This window comes from Thermobia domestica, chromosome 7, assembly GCF_964235325.1.
Source record: "Thermobia domestica chromosome 7, izTheDome1.hap1.1, whole genome shotgun sequence".
In the NCBI taxonomy this organism is placed as follows: domain Eukaryota; kingdom Metazoa; phylum Arthropoda; class Insecta; order Zygentoma; family Lepismatidae; genus Thermobia; species Thermobia domestica.
Window position 1 is genome coordinate 292,190,242 of NC_137460.1, and position 26,797 is coordinate 292,217,038.

At 36.9% G+C, this 26,797-nt stretch overlaps 1 protein-coding gene across 3 annotated transcripts; it reads right to left on the bottom strand.

The window, feature by feature from the left end:
• Nucleotides 1-4,313: 4,313 nt before the first annotated feature.
• LOC145691047 (uncharacterized) lies at nucleotides 4,314-26,797 on the bottom strand. Of its 3 annotated transcripts, none has more exons than XM_081766661.1 (3): nucleotides 26,738-26,789; nucleotides 25,423-25,972; nucleotides 4,314-7,930 (listed from the first exon to the last, which is right to left on the bottom strand). In XM_081766661.1, exons 2-3 carry the CDS (start codon nucleotides 25,896-25,898, stop codon nucleotides 7,201-7,203), a joined length of 1,206 nt encoding a protein of 401 aa, XP_081622787.1. In that variant the 5' UTR covers nucleotides 25,899-25,972; nucleotides 26,738-26,789; the 3' UTR covers nucleotides 4,314-7,200. The 3 variants fall into 3 exon arrangements, with proteins under 3 accessions (XP_081622787.1, XP_081622789.1, XP_081622788.1); XM_081766663.1 differs by lacking the exon at nucleotides 4,314-7,930 and adding an exon at nucleotides 10,758-14,479 and having other exon boundaries at nucleotides 26,738-26,797; XM_081766662.1 differs by lacking the exon at nucleotides 4,314-7,930 and adding an exon at nucleotides 25,056-25,271 and having other exon boundaries at nucleotides 26,738-26,797.

Here is a 26,797-nt window from a genome sequence, read left to right on the forward strand (position 1 = left end):
TACATGAAATTTGCCTGGGAATTTTCCGTTTAACATTTAGCTAGTTATAGGGATGTATGCAGAAAGTATGCCTTGATGGTCCTGACATTTCTCTTCAATATAGACTGTTTTGTAACTTTTGACTAACACTAGGGACAATGTCACAGATTTTCATACAATCTGTCCTCATACGGAGTTTGTCTTTATTATTATTATTATTATTAGTGAACATTTGAAACCTCAATATACGTCCTATTCCAATGCAAATAAGCATACTGAATTTAAGAAAAATGAAAAGAAATTATTTGGACCCTCCATAGGAATGAATTGCCTTATAAGAGATACTTTGGGACAAAAAGAGTGGGAAGAAAAGGTGTCAGCTATTGCACAACATGAAAAACGAACCTTCGGATTTCTTAACAGAAACTATGTAGGATTTGTCTTTATCACCATACATAGTAACGCCTTTTTTGGGTTAAAAGACATTGGATTATGTATGCGTTATGATGATATTCTAACAGAATATACATACAAATATTAAAAAAATACATCCTATTTACCAACTTACGTTGAACGAATATAAGGAACGTGTTGAAAATGGCGAACGAAAATATATTATCGTAGTGTATCGTATTCTAGTAAGTGTATCTCGATCGGAACTAGGAGACATTCATAGAGAGAGAGATTATCTTCTGCGTCATATGAAGCGAAGATTAAAGTCACGCGGAAAACATAACACCACGTTCAGAAGGCAGTACACACTTGACTATTATTTAACTATCGATGGGAAAATGATGCAAGTTTACACGCAGTTTTTCCTTTGTATTCTTGACGTTAGTGATAAAGTGTGTCCTTTCGTTTTACAGAAAGGACTTTCTTCCGGAAGTGCAGACCATGAGCTTCGAGGGAAACACAAGCCGAAACAGTTTAACATCAGCAGCAAAAAATGTTGCAAAGGAGCATGTACTATCAATGCCCCGAGTTGACTCTCATTATTGTCGATCTTCATCAACCTACTATTACGATGCTGAGCCAGGACTGTCTTTTGAGAAGCTCTACAAGCTTTATAAGGAATACAGCATCAAGAAGAAAGTTTCACCTGAAATTGTAATACAGCGGACTTCATAGTGGAAGATTCTGAAAGAAATGAATATCAAGATGTACAAGTCGAAGAAAGATCAATGTAAAACTTGTGTCAGGTTTAAAAATTTGTGTTCTGAGAAAAGGGAAGAGAGAAATTGGTTTATGAAGAACATTTGAAAAGAAATAAAGCAAGATCAGAAAACCAAAAAGACAAAGAAGAAGCAATAATGGACGACTCCCATGCAGCTATCTGTTTTGATCTTCAGCAAGTCTTGACAACGCCATCATGTAAAACGAGTGTTTTGTATTATGTTCGTAAACCTAATGTTTACAACCTGACCATCTACAATCTAGCCACGCGCGAAGGGTTTTGTTACATATGGGATAAAACAAGGGGTAAAAGAGGTTTTGATGAAATTACCTCTTGCATTCTACTCGCGAAATTTATTTCCTCGAGTAAAACAAGTGACGATGTATTCAGACTGTTGTGGTGGACAGAATTTGAACAAGAAATTTGCAGCAATGTGTATGTATGCCGTCCATAATACAAGTGTAACTAACCTGTATTGACCACAAGTTTCTTGAACCAGGACACACTCAGATGGAAGCTAATTCTACGCACAGCGTCGTAGAACGCACAAAGAACATAGATAATTATACACCTTCTGATTGGTGTATAGTTGCTAAGATAGCAAGACGGAAGTCGCAACCATTCACGGTACATTCGATGACAACAGAAAATTTCTATAATTTTGATGCCGCAAAAAGCTATTATAAGTTAGCTACGTTCATAGATCAGAATGATGTTACTTTACCATGGCAAAAGCTAAGATGGCTAAGATTCACGCAAGACGAAAATAAGATTATCTTCAAGGAAAGGATGACAGAGCCTTTTAAAGAATCCTCACATTCTAGATCCATACGAACACCTAGAAAGGAGTACAACCTTCCTCAGCTGCACTCAGGACTGCTACTAAATTCCAAGGAAAAGAAGAATGATTTAATGACGGGGCCGCGGTGGCTCAGTGGTAGAGCGTTCACCACTGGTGGTTGGGGTCCCGGGTTCCATCCTAGCCCCCGCCAAGTGTAGTTGTTGGTAGACAAACATCGTTTGCGTGGGTTTCCTTGGGGTTCTCCCGTTTCCTCCCACTTTCTTCATTCCACCATTTCACTCATTTCTCATAACCACCGTCTCCTTTAGCCTAACCGGCATAAGCGTGGGACGTAAAACTAAAAGTTTTCATTTTAATGAATTAATGAAACTCTGTAACACTATAGTAATACCGCAAGAGTATCGCAACTTTTTCGCAAGTCTCGCAAGTTACATCCGATGACGCTAAGGACTACTTAGAGATATCCTACTCGGACACTAAGTGAAAGAACTTGTGCGTAATCTGGTGAATCGCTAATGAAGATCGAAATTAATCTAGTAATGGGTAAAAAATAATCAGCACTGTTGCATCTCTATGTTTAAAAAACTATTGATTTCTCTACCGTTCTCTTCGTTGAGCAAACAGAACGTGGCTAAGTCCAATCTAGAAAAATTAATTTTTCTCTGATAGAAAAAATACTGGAATGCTGTTATAATTGTATTTTTAATTCATTTTGTATAATCGGTAACCAGTTTTATACTGTTTTGCTATTGCGTAAGTAAACAACAGTAGTATGTAAAAAGTCATTTAAGAACATTGTTGTAAATAAATTGTTTATGACATAAGGGCGTATGTATGACACTAACATGTAAAAATTCAATAAAAAGTTATGTATGAAAATATACATGACAAAAGGCATAATAAGTAACCTTTGACCTCTAAATATCAAAATAAGAAAAAGATTTCAGATTGCTTCTAATCTGAGAGAGTAACGAGAGATTCAAATCAAGCAAAAATTTTTTTCTCTCTCTCCTCTAGAAAAATAAAAATGCAACTTACGCCTCTCTGCCATGGAGGCGACGATATTAATATTCCTTCCAGTTCGCTGTAGCAACTCTATAAATAAATTAGTAAAGTTCGTTTATTATCGTAAGATTCTATCCTATAATTATGACGGGCACAAAGGAAGTTCTTTCGTTTCCTTGGAGGTGTATGTTCAACTGACCGTCACACCGTGAGTTGAATGTGAATGGAGATAAGGCAATGGTCAGTTGTTGGTGTGGGTATATCGAACATACTACCTGGTTGTGGCACTTCAGTTACACCGTGAACTTTCGTAAGGACAGAGTGAACATGGGACCTCCATAGAGCGACATAAGGACGTGTGTGCTGTACAAGTTTAAACTGGGTTCTAATCGCTGCGGCGGGGCGGAAGATATGCCAGGCCTTTGATGATGGTGTCGTTACTACTCGTACAGTTCAACAAGTTGTTTAACTAGTTTAAGGATGGTGACGAAACACTCAAAGACGCACCACGTGCTGGAAGACCAACAAATGTACAAAATGAAGATCTTCAAGAAGCAATTGTGAAGAACAGTGGCCAGAGATATAAGGAACTGTGACTACAATTCAGTGTAACTGGGAAAAAAATTCGTCATTACGTCCATCAACTTGGGAGACACTAAAAGTTGGGTTGATGGGTCCCACATTATTCGACTCCAGTCCAGAAGGCAGCTCTAGCATTCATTTGTTTCTTTGCTGTCTTATGAGAGGAAGAAGCTTTTTTTGGACAGGGTGTTTATATGTAATGAGAAGTGGGTCTGTACGAGTTCACTGCGCCGTTATCGTTGCTTAGCATCCCATGAACCGGTTTAGAAATAGCCGAAACCAGCACTGCACTAGAAGAAGGTTCTCCTGTGTTTGGTGGAGTGCTCGCGGCACCATGCATCAGGAACTGCTAGCAACTGGTCAGAGCATCAATGCAACTTTGTGCTGTCAACAGTTAAGCCGTGTTCAAAGATAACGCAAGATTCTGGAGCCGGCACTTTTGAGTCGCAAAGGTGTGATCACAACGCTAAGCCCCACGTGGTTATGATGATCCGGGACACCATTCTATGCCTTGGATGAGAAATACTATTGCATCCGCCATACTTCATGGACATTTCTCCATCCGAGTATCACCTGCTCCATTCCTTCAAAAATCATCTTAGGGAATTCCAGTTCAAATCCCTAGTTGAACTGAAAAATGCACTTATACTTTCTTCGCTTCATGACCCACCTAGTTCTAAAACGATGAAACCGAATGCCTTTCAGAACGTTGGCAGAAGGTCGCCGATGCTGATGGAAACTATCTTTTATCTTCGGGCTACGTCTTAGGTGACATATCAATGATGGAAGTTAGTGGGTGAAAAACTGACAGAACTTTTTTGGTTATCTTTATATTAAATAATTTTTCTTAGTAATTTTCTTTGCTGTGATTGGTTTTGAATAAACTTACTATTTATATATGTTCAAGAATATCAGCTCAGTATTTCTGCCATACACACACACACAAAAAAGTTGTAAACATACATACGTACCAAGTGTATTTTTGTCTATTCTGTGCTAACTGTACATTAAATTCCAAAAAAGATATATTCATACATTTTAATGGAGTAGATTCCTCAGATATTCTTTTATGCTAATGTCAATTTTCGGAGTAGATCATTTTCAAATATGCGCATGTATCGCTTCTCCGTTATTTTTTCTATAATCCTAAGTAGCCCTGTTCGATATAATTTTTAACATGTATATATGTTTTTGTATATGGTATACACGGCCGAATTGTCCTAGGTTACCTTTGACTCCTACTCTAATTTCAGACTCTTTCCTATTTCTCTGCCTTACTAATTGTATTTTATTACTGCAGACAATCCAACCTTTTATCTTTGGGTTGGTATATATATATATATATACTACTAAAACTTCGTCAAATTTAGGATGGATGGGCGCGTATTCAAATATGCCTGCGATTATTTTGTGTTACTTTACAACGACTTCCGCTTCCTATTACATAAACCTATTCACATATGACACGAATTTTTGCAGAGTGAGGAATCTAAAATCACCAAGTAACTGGTTAAATCATCTTGTCTGATCACTAAGATAATTTTTTTCTTACTTTCTATTGTCCGCTTATTGCTAGATACTTTATTTTTTTATACTTATGACTTGACAGACGTCACGCTGACTTCCGCTTTAAATATCGTGTATTAAATCATTACTTTATGTCACTTGCGATTTATAATTGAATTCGTTAATTTTGTTTCCGCAATAGCGTTTTCAATGACACCACCTGTTGTTTTCATGGGCTGCGAGGCAGATTGGAACTTGCGCAATTGATGTGCACAATTGTGGTGGTTTCTTGTGAAAGTGCTGTTCATCTTACAGAACACGTGACTGGCGCGATAAGCTTGCACGACAGTACAGACGTACACACTTATCAGTAGTAGTACGAAATCAGCAGTAGTGTGTACTCTAGATTACACCACCATTTATTATGGGGATGCAATACGCACTGTACATGGTCTGAAATATCGATGCAGGAAAATTTTATAGGTTTTGCAGTGTTGTAGAATTTCCTCTCCAGGCTCCCTTTGAAATCACTAGTTCACACAACTCCTAACGTATAAAATAGCTAACCTACTATCGCAATGTAAAGTGAGATAATTTAAACACCTTTCCAAGGTTGTACTCCATCAGGAATATAATCAGCGACCACGAGTATTGGGAGTACGTGTTGATTGTTCTCCTTTAGAAAGAGCACTTGCTTCTTGAAACAAAGTTATAGGAAGTTTTGAAGTTTGTTGTATGAAACGAATCTATTACATATTCCATCATACAATATTGTTTCTGTTCTCTCTCTATATATATATGGTCACTGGTAATTCGATACATTCCTTACAAGTAATTTGGAACATATTTACCTATACGAACCGGGGGTCGCAAATCAGTAGGGTCTGAGTAAGTTGCACATATGTGATTTCTTTTAAATTTTCCTGCTAACGGGAGGTACGCAAGAGAGTTTTAACCTGGCCCACTTCGACACATCGTAGAGTGATTAAATATTACACGTACAATTGTGCAGACTTCGTATATCCAATAAGTTTAAGAAAAAACTTTGCGTCAATCAAAACTCTTAGAGATACAATTGCGTTCAACTGCCTGATATGGAAACTGGGTTCAGAAACAAAATTTTGAATTCTTCATTTAATATATATCAAAGTAACTTTGAGAGCCTCATAAAGATGGCCGGAAAACGTCAGTGTTGTAGCGTTTGAATCGGAACATGTGTCTAGAGGTTGACCAAACTCTCTCCGTCAGTTTTGGCGTTTCTTTCGTGTATACGTAAAACATTCCTTGCACTGTTTAAACTTTAACTAAATTCTTTCTAGCACTGTCGGTAATATGAGCTTTTCTAACACTATGTATGTCATGTACGTTGTCAAACGCTCTTTTGAAATAAATTCTTCTTCACACGTTTGGCATATAGGATGACAATCTCTTTATACAATGTTACCACGTGTGAGGTATTTGGCCTGAGTTTATTAAGATGCGTGTAGCCACATCATATAACAAAACTTTTGGCACACCCATGGCAAGAGCGAGATGGTTCACGTGTATTAGCATGTGTTGTGTTAAATGTGAATTTAGCAGAAATAATTTTGACAGTATTGTCAGGTATGTGGCGTTTCACATCTCTTTTGTATTATCATGTGTTCTGCCAAAGTAGACTTTGGACTAAATCCCGCCACATTTGACATTTTTAACGTTTAACTTAATAATCTGTTAACGTGTTCTTTGCCAAATAAGCATTTTGACTAAATTTCTTTTTAAGCTCTTGATGCTTGTAAGGTTTTATGCAACTATGTATTAATATGTGTCTAGCTAAATTATCCTTATGCCTAAACTCCTTTTTACACTTTCGGCACCTTACCCTTTTGACTAAATTCCCTTTTACACTCTTGGCAGCAGTGAGGTTTTATAACTGTATGTATTAACATGTACTTTGCCAAATTACTCTTTTTGCTAAATCTTTTCTTACACTCTTGGCACATATAAGTTTTCATATGTTTCTATGTATTAACACGTGGCTTCCCAAATTACGCTTTTCCGTAAATCCCTTTTTACACTCATGGCACATCTAAGGTTTTATACATATATGCATTAAAATGTGTTTTGCCAAATTAATCTTTTGATTAAATTCCTTTTTACACTCTTGGCATATTTAAGGTTTTATACCTCTATGTATTAACATGTGCCTTGCCAAATTAGGCTTTTGCGTAAATTCCTTCTTACACACTTGGCACATGTAAGGCTTTATACCTGTATGTGTTAAGATGTGTGCTGCTAAATTACCCTTTTGTGTAAATTTCTTACCACATTGTTGACACGTGTGAGGTTTTGTACCTGTATGTATTAGCATGTGTGTTGCCAAGCTACACTTTCCTCGAAATCCCTTACTACACTCTTGGCAGTTGTAAGGTTTTATACCTCTATGTATTAACATATGCTTTTCCAAATTACCGTGTTCACTAAATCCCTTTCCACACTCATGACACATGTGATGTTTTATTCCTGTATGTATTAGCATGTGTCGTCGCAAGCTACTCTTTCGACTAAATCCCTTATTACACTCTTGGCAGTAGTAAGGTTTTATACCTTTATGTATTAACATATGCATTGCCAAATTACCGTGTTCACTAAATCCCTTTCCACACTCTTGACACTTGTGAGGTTTTAAAGTAGAATGTATTAACATATGTCTTTCGAAATATGACCTTCGAATAAATCCTTTTCCACACTCTTGGCATGTATGAGAATTTTCATCTCCATGAGTTTGCATATTTCTTCCCAAATGTGATCGAGTATACTCTTCGCAAGAATGAGATTTCCCATCTGAGTTGAAAATTTTTCTCTTTCGTGTGGCTTTTACGAAAACAGTATATTTATGGAAGCTGTAAAAAATTGAACAAAGAAGATAATGGAAATAAACAATATGAAACATCAAAGAATGCAAACGCTTGTATGTAAAATAGAGCAACAAACGTAAGATACTTTTTTCTTTATAGTGTATATCAAAAGTTTTGGGTTACCAGGCTCTCATACATTATATTAAATGATAAAATGAACGGAGATCTTACGACAAGTTTCCACATCATTTATATTGTCAAAAAAGAAACTGTCCTTCCTTCGAAATCTCGAACTCCATCTACATTACTGTATACGGTATCAGACTTAAGTACATAAAAAGATTCATATGTTACACTATGGAGAGAACATATCACTATAGATTAAAATGCAGATATGAAGTCACAGAAAATGTTTATGTATTGTTAATTTTAGTACTAGAAAATTAAGCAATTTTTGAGAGAGCTTCTTGCGATAATCATTACCAGTGTCTATTAATATAACGACAATTGAGCAAAGGAACACTAACAATTTTTCAAATTTTAAACAAAGTGTATCATTTCAAGTTATATATCAATCTCCACATATGTTCTTAATATCCTCGGAATGCTTTGAGGTATTAAATTTTAATCCACTTAAAGATCTTTACAACTGTTCTCATATATCGTTAGATATGTTATATATCTAGCCTCTTTTCCGAAATAAATCCTTTTCATAAACTTTCAGTATTTAATTAATTCTAACTTTTCACCTATTCATTAGAAATACCCGACATTATGATTGAACACTTCGAAGCTAAGCAGATGTGTTACCTCATTCGTCATCCTTGGCTTATTGCTGTTACAAGCTTTTAGAATATCTAACGCTATCATGCTCTAACATCCTTAGTTTGCAAGACAGAAATAAGCGTGCTAATCTATGTTTTCTCTTTACTTAATGTATACCAGTCGAGAAATCACAATTTTATAATGGGGGTGAAAAGTTGCTATTCCAGGGTGTGACTACAACAACTTCATCCAAATGTTATTTGCATCGTAACAGACTTCCATGTTCATTGTTTATTACTTTAAAAATTAAAAAAATGCGTAATGTCAAATGCTCAACTCTGTATATTAAACAATAAGAAACATGTTATACATTACATTAAAGTGAGTGTGTGTTTCCTTATGGTTCATTTCTCATTATCGTGAATATGCTAATAATTTCAACTTTTCTGAACCAAATGAAGTGATTGTTTTATGTGCTTTCCTTACTGTATATCTCCCTTTATCCCTCTCTCTCTCTTTTCCCAACTTGCCAAAGAAAACCAGTCTCACTCCGCTGATATCTACCATATATCGAAACTGGGAAGGATGCATTTCGATATAAGCACCGTTAATAGGAGTCAAGTCAATGTTTTAATTAACTCAATGCAAATTGCCTGCTAAAAACTTATTTGACAAGAAAGTGAAATTCAACTACGTAATACATCAGACGTATAATTGTAACTGTAAATTAAATAACATGCAGTTTACACTAACATGAATACTCAGAATGTGCTATTAATCTATTTACAAAAAATTAATAATATACCATCTTCCGAGCTCGGCCCTTTCACGAGTTACTACCGACGTATTTACCAGGTGCCTCTTGCCTTAATATGTTTGTAATACTCACAACGATGTCTGCTGAATAGGTTACGCTTAAACTCCACAAAAGTATCGTCCGAACGTACGAAGTTACAGGCAGCCGTAGCTGATCTTATGAATTGATGTTCTGAGTTGCTCGAAGCCGAAGATATTGCTTCTTGCGCTGAAATCTTTACAATCTTCTTCGGTAATACACTAACAAACGAAGTTTCACTTTCATACTGTCACACATTAAAATATTATTATCATACATATTATACCAAAAGACAGTTCATTTATTTAATATACAGCCCACCGAAGCCTTGCTAACAGGATGGGTGAGCGAGGGTTTGCGCTGCACCTTTTTCGAGTTCGGGTTCCTCCGCCTGAATGAATTGTCATCTCAGCCAATCCCAATGTAATCTTGGCTCTGAATTTTCACTTATATTGTCGGGACAGAAACCATGGCTAAAATGAACGATAAGACCCTTCTATTGAATGCACTGCCGAGCGATTTTCTTTCGTTTTCGCCATATAAGCCGCTCTTGCGATTCGATCGCAACTATCTTACGCACACAGATGCAAACATGTATGTATATGGTTGCGAGAGAAGTTTTTTTTTTTTTAATTTTCTTCCTAGGATGTCTGTTTAATAATGTTTTAAGATTACCTTGTTTAGACTGTCTTTCTCCTTTTGGATAAAGCAATGAGCCTCAGAAAAGTGGTGGTAAAAGAAAGGAAGACAGACGAACTATTGAAAATAAATTTTCTAATATGATGAGTGCCTACCTCCATCTGGGTATTTATCATGTTACTTTCATAGAAATGGTTATCATAATGAGAGGAGGATAAAGAATGTGTCAAAAATTATTATCTCATGAGTCTCTTGTTAGTGAGAAAAAATTTAGCCTATAAGCTTATCACTTAAAATAAACTGTCGCGTGCACGCGTGTTTTGAGAGACACCGTACTTAAGACGGACATACGGAACATACTGCATGTTACTTATCAGTACGTATTCTTGACACACAGCTTCTCTCTAATTAGCTCAGGAAACGAGTGAATCACTTAAAATTAAGTTTCACGTTTCAGGTAAGTCTCTCTCAATCAGCTACTTTCATCCTTTTAACGTTAGTTTCATTAGAATAAGAATCCAATGAGTTAAAATATAAGTTCATATTGTACATCGAGAATAAAGTACCTGAAGATCGGACTATTTATCGAAGTGAAAAATACAACGTAGAGTCTTTGCTGAAAAATGTGGGCAACTGACCTGTGGTTTAAGCGATGAAAGCGGAAAGTGTGTGTAGTATCCTCATTAAAAAAATTAATATATATTATGAAATATATTTATTATAAAGATTCCATCACATATCATCTGATGATATTTAGTAACGACAGTTTTGCTACCATACAAGAAATTTTAGAAAATGTAATTATTATATACGGATGTCATGAACTGATATTGAGCTGTGAACCAGTAAATCCAAAACACAAAATATTCAATTGTTTTGATATTTTAACATGCGAAAAGCCTAAAATTCTACGTCTCGTGGCATAGGACTTTAGAAATAAAGCCCTATGAATAAAATAAAACAATTTGATCGTTATTCTTGCGTAATTTACTTTCATATTTCGTGTTTCATTCTCTCTTTACTAAACTACATCTCTCATGGGAAGCAATTTCAAGGGCTTCATACATAATATACCTTTTTCAACTTGAGGGAGTAAAAATTACGAGATACCTTCTTTCCCTGCCTTTACCAACACATTCTGGAAAAAGTAGAAAGTTTTATTGTTTTTTCACCCACCACTTTCGGACATCGGTATGTCAAATAACACGTATCTGGAGGATAAAAAATTGTCCTTATCAGCATCGACGACCTTCTGCCAACGTTCTGGAGATCCATGGATTTCACAGTGGTAAACTTGGTGGGTCGTAAAGCAAAGAAGTTATATCAATTGAAGGGGTAATTTGGATAAGGCCGTATAGAACTATTTCCGGTAAAATGACATATACATATCTTCTGGAAGTTTGAGCATATCCGTATGTGTGTAGGTGGTGTTAAGGTAATATCTCTACTCCGTAGCGAACGCCTGTCTTCGAAAAAAGTGTGTGAATACGTTGATTAATTCTTTTAAAGGGCATTTCTTTTTCTGGTCTCCTGAAAAATTGAAGAATTGCTAGTTACGCTCTTATCCAAATTTACCCCTCAATTATATTTTGCACCTATACTAATGATTTGAACTGGCGTCCTCTAAGGTAATTGTCCAAGGAATGAAAATTTGGTAAATGGAAGGTGCAATATCCGGGGAGTATCGCGGATGCAATAGTGGTTTCCATCCAAGCCGCAAAATGGTGTCCCGGTTTATCCTAGCCACGTGCTGCGTAGCATAGTCCTGCAGGAGGACCCCTCTGCGATTCAGTGGTGTTAGTTCTAGAGTCTTGAGTTTCTCTGGAACACGGCTCAACTGCTGACAGTACACAGTTGCACAAGTGCTCCGACGGCTGGTACCACTTCGCGATGAACGATGCCGAGAGTAGTCCACCAAAAACATTGCAGTACCTTCTTCTGGTGCAGTGCTGGTTTCAATTGTTTGGGACCAGTTCATTCTATACTAATCAATGACGACGGTGCCGTGGAGCTTCGCACAGGACCCAATTTTCATCACATGTCAACAGCCTGTCCAAAAATGACTTCTTCAGACGATACACCAAATAAACAGTTGTCGGCTCGCGTTGAATTATAGTCCGAAGTCAAATCATGTGGGACCCATCGATTAATCTCACAAATCATGGAGGGCTAGAGGGGGACATATCACCTTCAATCCTGAAACTGCGGGGCAGTCTCCCCAATGATCTGATTTGAAATTTGTGTTTTGGGGAGAAATATGATTGTGACCATTTGCCACTAAGGAAAGTGAAATGAAACTGATGCCCATAGAATAACACTCAAAGCTGCTGCGCTCAGAATGTTGAAGAAAACTCTGCTCCACTTATCCTATATAGCATTGTTTTCCAACTTCATAAATAGTTTGAACATCACTTAAAAAAGATTACAGGAAGAGTCTTACCCGTCGAACCAATGTTGAAAACAGATTTGCGCCGCTGTCATCGGTCCAAATGGTAATGCTTCCCAAGTTGATGGAGGTGCTGGCGAACGGTTTTTCCACTCACACTCAATTTTAATGCCAATTCCCCACATGTGTTGACACTGTTCGCGTCAACTGCTGCCTGCAGATCATTTTGTACACGTGCTGGTCTCCCGCAACCTGGTGCGTCTTCGAGTGCTTAAACTTGTAAGCCACCCCTGCACTGTCCGTGTAGTCACGACACCCTCACCAAAGGCTTGGTATATCTTCCGCCCTGTTGCAGCGGCTATTGACTCTATTTTGAACTTGTAATGCATTCTCGCCCTTATGAGACTCTGAGAAGGTCACATGTTCACTCTGCCCTTATCCAAATTCGCGGTGTAGCTGAACTGCCACAAATAGGTAGTATGTAGGATATACCCACACCAACAACTGAGCTTCGCCTTATCTCCATTCGAATTCAACTCACGGTGTGAAGCCCAACTGAACACAGACCTCAAAAACCGATAAAAGTTTCTTGGTTGTATTTATATACAGGGTTAGTCAAAAGTCCTTGGACAGCTGTATAAGTTTGAAAATCGACAAGTAAAAAGTGATGATGGGAGCAGAGGTTTGATCAGGGGCCGCAACTTTTGAAGTGTATGTCATTTATGGACGCCATCTTCAAATCCGCCATTTTGGATTCAAGTCAATTTTTTTTAAATGGGAAGGAGGGTGTATGATACATCAAACAACACTAGCTTGAGGTCAGGAATTTAGTGGTGTAATTTGACTTTTTTCTATCTTGTACAGTTTAGAGGTTATTAATGTTCAAAGGTGGGATATCACCTTGATACTGAATGCTACAGCAAATGTTCTACGTGTTGTACATCCCATGCAATGCACAACTGTAGTCGCCGCAACCACTCTGAGTGGACAAGGAGGAGAATGCCTCCTGAAATTTGGTAAGGCTTGTTGGATACGTTCCTCCAGGTGTCTGAAATCACGGATTGTCTCAGCATACACTATCTGCTTAATATGCCCCCATAGATAAAAATCAAGGGGCGTTAAGTTGGGATCTGGGTGGCCACTTCACGGGACCACGGCGACGAATCCACTTCCCTGGCAGTTGTTCATCCAGCCATTCACGGACACCAAGTCCATAGTGTGGAGGGGCTCCATCGTATTGAATTTAACATGGGAAAATGCCGTCAGCGTTCAGTGTGGCAGGGAACACATGGTCCTGCAGCAGCATCAGATATTATGGTGCAGTTAAGGTGTTGTAAATGAAAAATGGCCCAATCATGTGGGTGTCCCATATGTCATACCACATCATCACCTTCACTGGACTATGTTCTCGACTCGGGTCAACCCAGTTCAGATTTGCGTCACACCAGTATCGGAAATTATGTCGATTAACCTCTCCGTTCAAAGTGAAATACGCCTCGCTGCTCAACAGTATGCCCTTGGCAAACGCAGGATCCATTTCATGTTGTTCAGTAGCCCACATGCAGAACTCCAACCGGCGATCAGGGTCATACTCGTTCAGTTTATGTTGCATGTGCAGCTTGTAAGGATGCCAGTGATTGGCGTGTAATATACGGACAACGGAGGATTGGCTTATTGCACATGCTAGGGACACACGACTGGTACTTCGTTTAGGACTTTTCACAAACGACACAACTGCCGTTGCAGTTTCCTCATTGGTGGTAGTCTTTGTTCGTCCACTACGTGCCCTATCTTAAACAGAACCCGTCTTCCGGAATTTGGTGATCACGTGAGCCACCGTGCTGTGCGATACCGGTTCCCTGTCTGGGTGCAGTCTGTTGTAGTCAGCTGCTATTGTTCGGTAGCTGCGTTCCCCTAATATAAGGATGATTTCGATCTTCTGTTCACGTGCCAGTCCCATTTAGATCACCTGGAACAAACAGAGAACTGGGTCAGTGTCAAGGTAATTTTCCATTGAACATTAATAACCTCTAAACTGTACAAGATAGAAAAAACAAATTACTACACTAAATTCCTGAGCTAAAGGTAGTATTATGTGATGTTTCATACACCCTCTTCCCATTTAAAAAATTGGCTTGATTCCAAAATGGCGGATTTCAAGATGATGGCCATGAATCACATACACTTCAAAAGTTGCGGCCCCTCATTAAACCTCTGTTCCCATCTTCACTTTTCCCGTCGATTTTCAAACTTATGCAGGTGTCCAAGGACATTTGACACCCTGTATTATCACAGTTAAAGTCACTTTCCTTTCTGGCGAAGTGTCTAGAAACTCTTCAACATTTAAGTCCAGTAGCTAATAAGATCGAGAACCTCCCATTCCTGTATTGAAGGTCAATAATAAGCAAAGGTTATCTCGGGTTGTATTTACCGTTCGATCTGTGAAATTCAAAGATAAGGCTATGCACTGGTTCTCTGGACATTCTATGGAAGACATGGCAGTCTCGTGGTAAGTTTCAAGTTCCGCTGGCTACTAACTAAACTAACTCTATGGCCTATGGAACCCGGAGGTTCAATGCCGCGTTTCCAAAAGCTCTCCACTGACTTATATCCTTACCCAATTACATTCATATTCTACTTTTTATTCCTATTTCTGCCAGATCCCTATTGTCCTCCCAATCTCCGCCTAGGTCTTCCTAATGCGCGTTTTCAGGTTGGTCTTCCAATTAGGATTTTCAAAGCGTATCTACTTTTTTCTATCTTGGCTACATGACCTGCTCCCTGTGCCTCCAAGACTTGACAAACCCAACAATGTTTGGTAGACCGTATAAATTATGTTTTATTCGTTATAAAGTTTGCGCTTCCCCACCCTCTTGGGTTCGAATATTCCTCCCAGGATCTTATCTCAAAAACTTCCAATTTATTTTCTCTCTTCCGAGTAAGCGACCATGTTTCGCAACCATACAGAACAACAGGCATGCTTATCACTTTATATATTTTAAGCTTCAAAGACGTCGACAGAATTCGCTACGACGAAAGATTTTGAACTGAATAAAACACAAATTTCTTGCCTTTATTCGACATTAGTTTCTTCGTGAATATGCCCTTCGTCTGTTAATACTGATCCTACATATTTGAAAGCATTCACTTTATCCAAAGTATTCTTCGATATTTTAACGCATGCATAATCTGCCGTATTACAATTCCGATGAACTTCCATGTATTTAGTTTTCTCTGCATTTACTTCTAAATTCATGTCCCTGCAAGCGTTTAATAAGAATTCTGCATTTCTTTCCATTGTTCTCTTATCATCCCCCATTAAATTTTCATCATCAGCATATGTCATAACCTGCATACCATACCATTGCATACCATTGAACTCTAGTTAAAGTCTTTGATCTTCCTTATAGCGTATTACAGAACAAAGTTGAATAATAATGGCGACAATGCGACTCCTTGCTTCAGGCCATTCTCGATCTGAAAAGTCGTGGACAAACATTTTCCTGCCCGGACTTGACTTTGGGATTCATTTAAACATACTATAATTAATCAAATTAGCTTTTCCGTTATTCTAAATTCTGTAAGAATATTGTACAATGCTTCTACTTTGACCAAGTCGTAAGCCTTTCTAAAATCAATAGAGAGTTGATGTACCTGGGTGTTGTATTCCCACTTCTTTTCGAGTATTTGTCGAGTAGTAAATATTTGGTCGATACTTGATCGATTTTGTCTAAATCCGCACTGATAATCTCCAATAATTTCATCTGCGTATGGTGTCAGTCTTGCTAATAGAATATTTGAAAGTGTTTTGTAGGATGTTGACAGAAGAGAAATGCCTCGATAATTATTACAGTCAGTTTTGTCGCCTTTCTTGTGAATTGGAACAATGATTGATTCTTTCCACTCTTGTGGCAACTGTTCCTTGTTCCAGATAAGAAGAATGAGTTTGTGTATCTTGTTCCACAATTTTTCGTCACCAGCTAAAATTAACTCAGCCGGAATTTCGTCTACACTCGGAGATTTGTGTTTCTTTAATTTCTTTATGGCGATTTTTACTTCTATTCGATTCCCCATGCCGTAAACATAGCGAACGCCTAATACCTCACTTGCCGGTAGATGTTGATCGTCGCTATAGAGACGCGTCGAAGTACTGCTGCTAGTGTGCCACTGGCGCAGGGTTTCGTCGAGTCGAAAGAAAGATCTAGTGTCGGAGTATTGAAGTTACCAAAGCGTAACAGCGAAGATTTCATTTTGGTCCGCGCTTCTTCGATTCGTCGCAGAGAATCGCGAAGGGACCAACATTAACTATTGTCAGTCATGTTCATGCGGTTATTGTTATTATTTTTCCTAACGAAATGTTTCTAACATGAGCTACGGGAGTGAAGAATAACCCTTGCCTCTACATCATGAAGTGAAAAATATTGAGATGAGTGCGTATAATTATATGAATTTAGATGGCCACTGTAGCCGATCATTTGAAAGTGAGTATGGGAGAACCATGAAATAAAGAGAATAGACGCGCGTCATTTTGTTATAAAATTAATGGCAGATTTTATGTAACCTCAAATGGTTATTGTCGAATATACACGGTTACAGGAGCAATCTGATTAGCTAAATTAGAAATACCTCAACGATTTATGTCTCTACAAGCGACGTTTTCTCCATCGCCTCCGTGACCAAGCCGGAAGAGCACGCGCCTATCAATCCAAAGGATGGTGGTTCGCTCCTACCCTGCGGCACGTATTTTTTTTACTTTATTAAAGTTTTTTTTCGATTCTCCTTAATGGGGCAGACTACTAAATACTTTAGAAAAACTAATAATTTTTCTTTTGCCCGTTTTTCGTAAGTGGAAAGAGGTAATAAGATGTAACTTACCACAATAATAGATAATATTATTCTACACCCGAAAATACGAATCGGAAGAATTTTCAGTGTTGCCATCCATAGAAATTACAGTGTGACCAGAATTTGAATTACTCAAAAATCTAGATAAAGGCAGCGACTAGAAAAATGAACTCAATGGTAATTGATGACTTATCATGCTGTCTATGTTTCTTGTTTACCACTTTTTAAATAATGTTTTTTATTTATTTTGTAATAACTTATTTATTTTGGAATAATTGATGCGTACTTCAATCCGCGAAAGTATGATTGAAGACCGAAAAGAATTAAATATTTAGAGCACAGCTGAATTTCATTTGAAGTTTTGGTAGTAAATTACAATGTAATTTTAGCAGCAAATGTGAGACACTGAAGAGAATAGAATATACGTTCCACCGCTAAACATTATCACACATTCAGTAACATACAAAACCCATTCACCCCATGGTTAACCGAACCTGAAAGTTCATAGCCTCAGAAATAATTTTTTTTTTACTGAATATCATCCTCGATTAAATCAAGCCTAACTAGATTACTATCATGTATTTTCATACGATCCGGTTTATAATATTCTCTTATCGTATTCTGACTTACCAAATCGCTTATATAGATTTGTAACAAGAATTATACAATATCTTTGCTTATTACCTACGCAAGCGACGTGACCCACCTATCTTAGACATTTCAACTTAGTTATTTGTGTAATAATAAGTTATCACTTCGTGTTTAAAGATCAGCTTTCTATATAGCAATGTAAATTTTGATCTAGTTCAGCTCACGCTAAGTAACTTAATCAAAACTTTGTCCCTGCATGTCTTTTTCCCTGCGTGTTAGTAACAAACTATATAATGCGATAGCCTGGACTTGTGAAATTGGGACGTAATGAGCTTAATTGAAAGCGGCATAAGAGTCGAAGGAATTATCCTTTTTTCAGTGTAGTCTTCTATGTGAATTGTTTCTTTGAGAAAAAAAAAAACATCGTGAAGTTGCTCAAAGGGCAATTTCTACTTTTTACTAGATTGCAAGTAGTGTTGAAAGTTCATACGTTAAAAAATACGAATCTTGTTCCGTAATAGGCCTATTCCAATACTTCAATATTTTCCTCCGTCCATATCTCCGACTATGTGCAGCGTTTTATTTTCCCATATAAAATTGTTGTGTAGTTTATGAGTTTACATTAATGCTGATTTGTTAGTACTACTGAGAATTATTTCTACAAAATGGTGCAAACGTATCGCTCCCGTCACGTGTTCCGTAAGATGAATAACAGTTTTTTAAGAAACCATGAAAATTATGCACGCCAATTGTGCAAGTACAAACCTGGTTCCCAGCCCACGAAAACAACAGGGCATGAATCGTAGTGCAAACAATTCTAAAATGAGGAAGTCATTTCCTACACAATGCAGACGGTAGCTGAAAGTCATAGATAATTTCATTCTTCTTGGCTCTCTTTTTTATCTCCCACTTTCTACTAAAAGCCTTCTGTTTTATTTTGCACGCTAGGTATAGATCTCGGGTACTCTTGTTAGTTGTAAGCTTTGCCACGAAAATTGTCTACAAGTAATCCTCACGTATCTGTTAAGATTTTAGGCTACAGAGAACTGATACTCTTCTCTTCTACAATAGAGATAGGCATTAATTATCTCATTATCCAATATACTTCTAGTAAGGAAGAGTATAACTGTCACTAAAGGGAAAAAATATCCAAGAACTATTCTTTAAAATAAAACTCAATTAGTCACTTTAATCAAGATCTTAAAATTTAGTTATTTAATTGCTCTCGGGCAACTACTCAAAGAATTTAATATTTAATTATTTCATAAACGGACCACAGCACACATTCCTTAATAGTGTGATGCCCTGCCATTGCATTAAACCATTATAAAGCTCCGTTTACAATGTTTCCCATTACACGATGATGTAACGTATTGTCAAACAAGAATCTAAAAATTCTAAAGTTGTAATATGATGATATTTCGTTATAGACAAAGCATTGCTGTCTACACCTAATTAAAACGAAGTATCGAATAAATTTATGTATTAATTTGGAGAAAACGAAGCAGCAGAATAGTGAAATGATTTACATTTTTTTCAATACAATCGGATTTTATCATGTTCTAATTGAACTTTGGTACATTGAAGTTCTCTTTTCTGGAGCGGATGCCTACAATTACTTGTCACATGGTCACTATCAAGTATAACGTCCTACAATTATGCACCCAGGCTAAGAAAAAGAATGGGGATTAGATAGATGACAATGGTGGAATGAGGAAAGCAGAAGGCATATGATAACTTTGAAAAACGCAAGCAACTGGTTTCCATAAACCACGAAGGCCACTTGTCGGGATTTGGGATCGAACCAGGAAACTCGTGCTAGTGGTTATAACTCTACCTGTCGTAACATAATACGTGTTTAAACAGCAGAAAAGACCAAGGTGTTATTTATTTTCTTGGCAAATGCCATACAAAAGTTAGGGAATATGGTCGAAAATATTCTGCCTGCATTAACAATCGTGTGAACGGCATTGGAGTAAAAGCATTGCGTGACACGAGAGCAGAAACGTCGCTAGCGTCTTATGATCTTTGGAAGGAAATTACAATCAGCTGAAGACGTCCTCATTGTAAATTATAGTGGAAAGTTTAAGAGAAAATGTAGAAACATGACTGTTTTCCCCGTTGAAATATACTCACTTGCACTCACATTAGAAGATTTTGTTGTAGCCGACCTTAACGAGAAATTTATTATTCGTTTGTATGCATTAGAGCAATTACAAAGTATCATTAAGCTTAGTCAAGGTAACATTAAATCATAACAGAATACGACATTAGACTAGTTGTCTCTCTTCTCCGCATTGAATCAAAGAATTGTGGTGATACTGATGACATTTCGGTCGAATCAGCTGATTAAAACATCAGCTGATAATGACAAATAAGTGAAATGCTGGAATGAAATGGGAGGAACCGGGAAAACCCGGAGAAAACCCACGAGCAGGGTGTTTGTCCACCACAAAGTCTACACGGCGCGACCTGGGATCAAACCAGGGACCCGAAGCACCGGAGGTGAACGCTCTACCACTGAGCCACTGAGACACCGCGCTTCCACAACAAGATGATAGGGTGTTAAACGAGTTCCATCAGAAGAACAGTTGAAAGCAGCTTTTAGTCGCGCAAGCACACTAGATCACAACCAAAAGGAGCAGTTATCGGATTTATTGTTTCAGTATTGAGATATTTTACGAAATATTCCGGCAGGCTCAAAGGATTCCAATATTAAATGGAAAACGATACTATTGAACCAGTGGTTCGAAAACAGTATCCGATTGTGTACGAACACTTACCTTTTTTTCGAGGTGAGATCAAAAAGTTTTTGCAATTGGGGTTATCACCAGTATTGAATCTATTCACAGTAACCCCATTTCAATTGTTGAAAAGAATAATACGCAGAGGATATGTGTTGAGATCTGTTAATCATAATTCAGTTTTGCGGCAAAATAAGACAGAAAGAAGACTTGTTGGCTATATTGCAGAGAAAACAGTTTCCACCGCTCTGGACCACCATTCTTCGTACCATCAGTGTTACTTGCACCCGAAATCTCAACCATATACAGTCTTCAATTTTGAGGGACGCTAATATCAATATCAGAGAATACACTTCGGACACCGTAATGCCGGACAAGCCTTAAACGCAATGATGTCTCGTGTGCTAGTCTCAGACTTACACCGTAAGATCATCAGATATATCGATGAAAACTTGGCCACGAATAACACTTACGAAGAATACTCGAAGCTTTTCGAGCAAATTTTCGCAAAATTTAAGGAACCTAACATCGCGCTGAATATTTATAAATGCATGATTTTGCACCGAAAGTACCGTCTTTACGACATATTGTTAGCCCATACGGGATAAGGAAGGATGGAAAAACTATCAAAGCAGTTATGGAATTACCGACGCTCGATAATATTAAAAGTTTGCAATCTGCTTTGGGAATATTTGCGTGCTGCCAGAACTTTCCACCTAATTACGCTACTCAAGCCTCCTCAGTGAAATTATATGAATTGCAGTCCAAAGGACGGAAATGGCAATGGAGTGAACAGTGTGAACAAGCAATTAATTAGATTCACGATAAAATTTGCACTTACGTTTCCGTAGCACATCTAGATTATTCAAAATCCTTTTATATTCAGGTGGATGTTTCAACAATCGGATTAGGGTGTACGCTTTGGCAGGGACAGGGTGACAAAAAGGGAATAATTCACTACATTAGCAGTACTTTGATACCTAACCAACGTCGGTACACAATTTCAGAACTGGATTGCTTAGTAGTCTTTTAAGCTTTAAGAAGACGAAAAGATATATTAAGAAAACGCATAATTATTGTGACTGGCCTTCATGCCCTTCTCTTCCTTAAATTTGTCAAACCAAGTAATAATAGACTATTACGCTGAAGTGCGGAAATTAATAAATTTCAACGCGACATAAATTTGTGCAGGAAAAACTAAGAAATTTAGTGACGCTCTTAATAGATTGTTTCCATCGTATGAACACAGGCTACTTAAAGTACATTCATTTCAGGAGCTGCAAGACGAAGTTTTTAATTTTTAATGGAGCAGTGAATGTCTTAAGGTTTTTATGCCCAACTTTTCCTGTGGGCTACAATTATGGCATTAAAGAATTATAATGATAATGAAGAGAAAAGGGGAGCAGTTGAAATGAAAGAGAAATTAAAGTAAACCTTTGTAGGCTTTTAGCTAAGATAAAAAAATCATTATTTATTTATTCAATGACCGCCTCGAATTTCAAACCTTAGAAATTTGTTTTTCACCTTTAGGTATATACCCACCATTATCGACCCGCCAGCCTAAAGAACCACTAACTCTTATTCATAATCAGGTATGTTTATTTAAAATGGCACGTTTTGTGAATTTCTTTACAGCATTTGGAGACCTTGGATTGAATTTGGGAAACAGGAAGGACAGAATTGGAAATGTCGAAAGAGGTAGTCAATATAGATCACGAATTCGGGAGCAGCCCATCACTTTAGAAAAATATGAATACCCCGTTTTGGATACAAAGTTTCTGGGTCAAATTTTTGTTAGGATGTTTGTGTCTTCCTGTGATTTGTTTACTTTCTGGTGTTTCTAGTTTTGAGGCCCGGAATTGTAATAAAGTTTTATTACGTAATCCAACTTAGATTTTCATTTATTTCTCCTTCTATTTTTGTTTAGCTGTCTCCACGCAGTTATGCAATTAGAGAAATGATAACAAATTAAAGATATCCACAAAATTTAATTAGTGAAAAGTTATTAAATTAAATATGAAATTTATATTTTAAATGTTTAAAAAATATATTGTTTTCTAGTTAATGAGTCCTTTTTTGTGCTGTTAGCGAATAATGTGAATGAAGTTCTAACTGACAAAGAGATACTATGAAGTAAGAATAAATTTTAAACAATAGTGAAACTAAATCATTATTACTGGGTTGGGTAAGATTATTTGTCATTTTGGCTGCATATAATATTCATGATGAAAAGTTAATATGCGTTTCTAGCAACAGTACTGAGACCTTGGTTTAGCCTGAGCTTAGCAATAATGACACCATGAATCAAGAAGTGTTGGAAGATATATTGTTACTATACCTTAGGAACATCGTTATCTTTCTCAACATTATACGATGAATCGGAGTAGCGCCCGATTAGGTCTCAGCCATACAGTACTTTTGGCATGTATACTGTATCTCAAAATTTCGTTTACGCCTTCATCATATAGTATTTAAAAAAGTAAACAAATAAATAGAAGGAATAAAAGTAAAAATTGGCGTTTGAATTTTGATGTAATTGTAATATTTAGCTTGGTTTTAAGAAAATACAAAAATTGTACTTCTTTTGGATTTTAAAAACAAGTTTTCTACTTTTCTTGCGCCGGGCATACCGAACTGGTTTCGAAAAAAAAAAGACACCAGATCACTATGCCTCGGTACCCCATCACTGCGACAACCACTCCCGGACATGACCAAATTACCGACATCAAATCATTACCGATATTGGATCAAATATTGTTGTTTAAAAGGTGCATATACACAATATTAAACCACACCATACACTCGTAAGCAGTTTCGGTTTTACCGTAAAAAAGAGAAAGAACCATTTTCAGGCAACACTTCGGAAACCAAAACACACAGCATGAATTGATGTTTAGTATTTAAGTATTTAGGTGTTTACATTGTTTCATATGCTTTTGTTTTTTTTTTAATGTATGAAATCATATAATACACTCATTGAAAAATATTGAGAAACCTACCGAAATATATATTTATGCTGACAAATTAATATTTAAAAAAGGAGAAGAAAAAACTTTATTCTTTCTACTAAATGAACAGACATAAAGAAGTACAATAAAAAAATAAAAAAACGGCTTTATTAATGGCGACCTAAAGCTGGCTTTAACGTAATACAGGGTGAATAACCATATGCTTAATCAGACAACAACTCTCATGTGCTCTACTATATACAGTGTTGTCCAATATATCGTTCCCCATGGTGAATTCTCAGTGACTTGGATGAATATAAAGGGCGTTCCTTTTTACATTCAATGTTTGGTGTAAAGACAAGATTTATAGTAATTTACTGTTACGTTTGGAATCTTATTTAATTTCCGGACTGTCTCACCTCTTACCAAGTTAAGCAAATTCTGCGATTTCATTAACTCAGTTTAAGATAAACGAAAAAATACATATTTAACTAAGTATTGCAAGTATTGAAAAGATGTCACCGTTTCTGAGGCTTATCAATTGCTATTATCAAAACAAGATAGACAGTTTGTGTTGAATTAGAATTTATTAACCTAGCTTCGTATAGAAAATGGGAGAACACTTGGAACAGCCTCTCTCTCAAGCTTATACATACATGTTTGTCTACGTGGTTGTGTGCTTGCTTCGCTCAAAGCACATTATATACAGAAAAAGACAAGAAATCGCCAACACACACTGCATTCCTTAGGATTGTACTTTCGATTAAGTCTCGTAGGTATGAATTTCAGGGAAACCTTCTCCCTCCCAACGCTTTGCTGCATGGAGATTGGCAGGGAAGGAACAAACATTCGTGTGTGTAATCGCGAACTGATCAGTACGTCTGCGTTGAAACGCGCTCCCCGCCTTATTATCAAGGAACGGTGGGTAGAGCATTGAGATTCGTAAACTGTGCGAAAACTATATGTATTCAGGTGTTATATAACTCAGTGTGTTGAAACGCGCTCCGCACCCTATCGCTGCCGTCTTAGTGGGTCGAGCATCACGAGCAGTGAACTCTTCTCAATTTACACATGTTTCAATATTCTTTTATGTGTTCATATATCGAGTAATAGTGTGTTGTTTAATGTATCTAAGGGAAATTCGAAAGGACCGAATATGAGAACGCATCCCGCATTGACGTGGACAATGGTGGATTTTCATTCATAGAACAGCTAGTGACCCCTGCGACTGCTTGTTACTCAATAAAAAACGACGGTCTCAAAGTGGATTGACCGGTCGAACATTGTTGTATCATAAACATATTAATGCAAAAACCATCTACAGATCGTTAATAATATACAAAAGGCAGAGCTCATGAACAAGAAATATTATTAATTCGTGTAAATCAATCGTGTAAATCAATATTTGTACTATTAATGTAACTTACACGTAATTTAATTAACAGGCACGATTATATATGTTACATACTATATAGCAGAATTTTACTTTCTTGCACAGTCATTTGTAGCTTGTTGTTTATATCGGGTTAATCTAAATACTCGTTCACACATTTGACGACACTTTATCGGCCATTCCCAGCTTCGGCGGATATTGGGTAGAGGTATGGTAGAATCGTTGTTTTTTGTGGTAAGACTGGAAAAATAAAGATCAATATAGAGAGACAAAAGGAAATAAGCAGCACACTCGTGTTAGTTAAAAAACCAAACGACAGTGAAAAACACAATTTGAAAAAAAAAAAAATTCTAAAGACATAGCTCTCATCAAATAATGCACTAAAACATACCTGAGGGGCTGAGCAATGTATCCTTCTTGATTACTACGTTCTTCAACGTCTTCGTCGTGGCCATTCTTGTCTATAATAGTGGTCGAAATATGACTGCTTGACTCTTTCGTGTTGTGTGTAAAATCGGAGGATTTTGTCTTGTTGTTACTTTGAAAACTTTTGGCATTTGCAAGTGCTTTACATGTTGGTAAACGCTTGACTAAATATATTGGTTTTGCAGTTAGTTTCCAATCTGATACTGTTTCATCTTCATTACTTTCTGAAGAGATATTCTCTCCTTCCTTTGCACTTTTTCGTTCCTCACATTCCACACGTATTCCAAGAGGATCTTTATGATCGTTGATGTTACTATTACACAGTTTATAATTACATTCTTCAATGGGTTCGTTTTCTGTTTTCACTTCAACTTTAATAGGAACGTCTTCTGCTTTCATTTCAGTTTTATTACAGGCAAAGTTCAAATATTGAAAAGCCATCTCGTTAACAAAAAACTGTTCAAGTTGGAGATTTGAAACCTTCAGCAGTTAATGTTAAAAGAAATCAATCAAATCTGAAATCAATAAGAAAAATATTATTCCTTTTAACAAAATGTATCAGCGAACTGGGAGAAGACGACGGTGAGTACTATTTCAATTAAATTGCTTAATGGGTTGAATAGTTTGGGATCTGACTAAGAATATAAAAAAATACTGAAACCAGTATATCAAAGCATTCGAAATCTTGTTACAACTCATACAAAAATATGGAGATACCTAAACACCAAAACTACAGAACCATACTGAAATATGGAAATACTATTTAATATCCGATTTTTTTCTTTACTATCTGACCTGGTAAAGAAAAACCGAATATATTCTTTTCTACTTTTCTTCTATTATAGGCTGTAATCGTGTTTCCCTGCCGGCGTTGAAATTCTATAAGCCTAAACATTCATTTGCATTTACCCAGCTTTGCCACGGCAGGGTACGATCACTTCCGCACTTATATTTTATTGAAACCGAAGCCGGGCACACAGATCAATAAAACATAAGTACCGTAGAGTAAAATATGTATGAATGGTGAATTTTGGCGAGAGTATTAACGGACAAGAATTCACTAAACAATATAAATCACAAGACCTAGTTGAACTATGTAAAAATATAATGTTACTAGACATGAAATATACAATTAAAAATAATACAGAAAATTACAAACGAGTAACTATTATTAACGTTCTCTGATTATTTTAATCTTTTCTTTTTAATTCTGTTCGAGTACGTGTAACGAAGTGATGGCTTTTAAAATACCTGAACGAATCAATGTTTTAACTACTCACTGTTAATCTTCGACCGGCCAGTTGATATCGCTGGGGCTCTGGGGTAGAATCCACTTGATG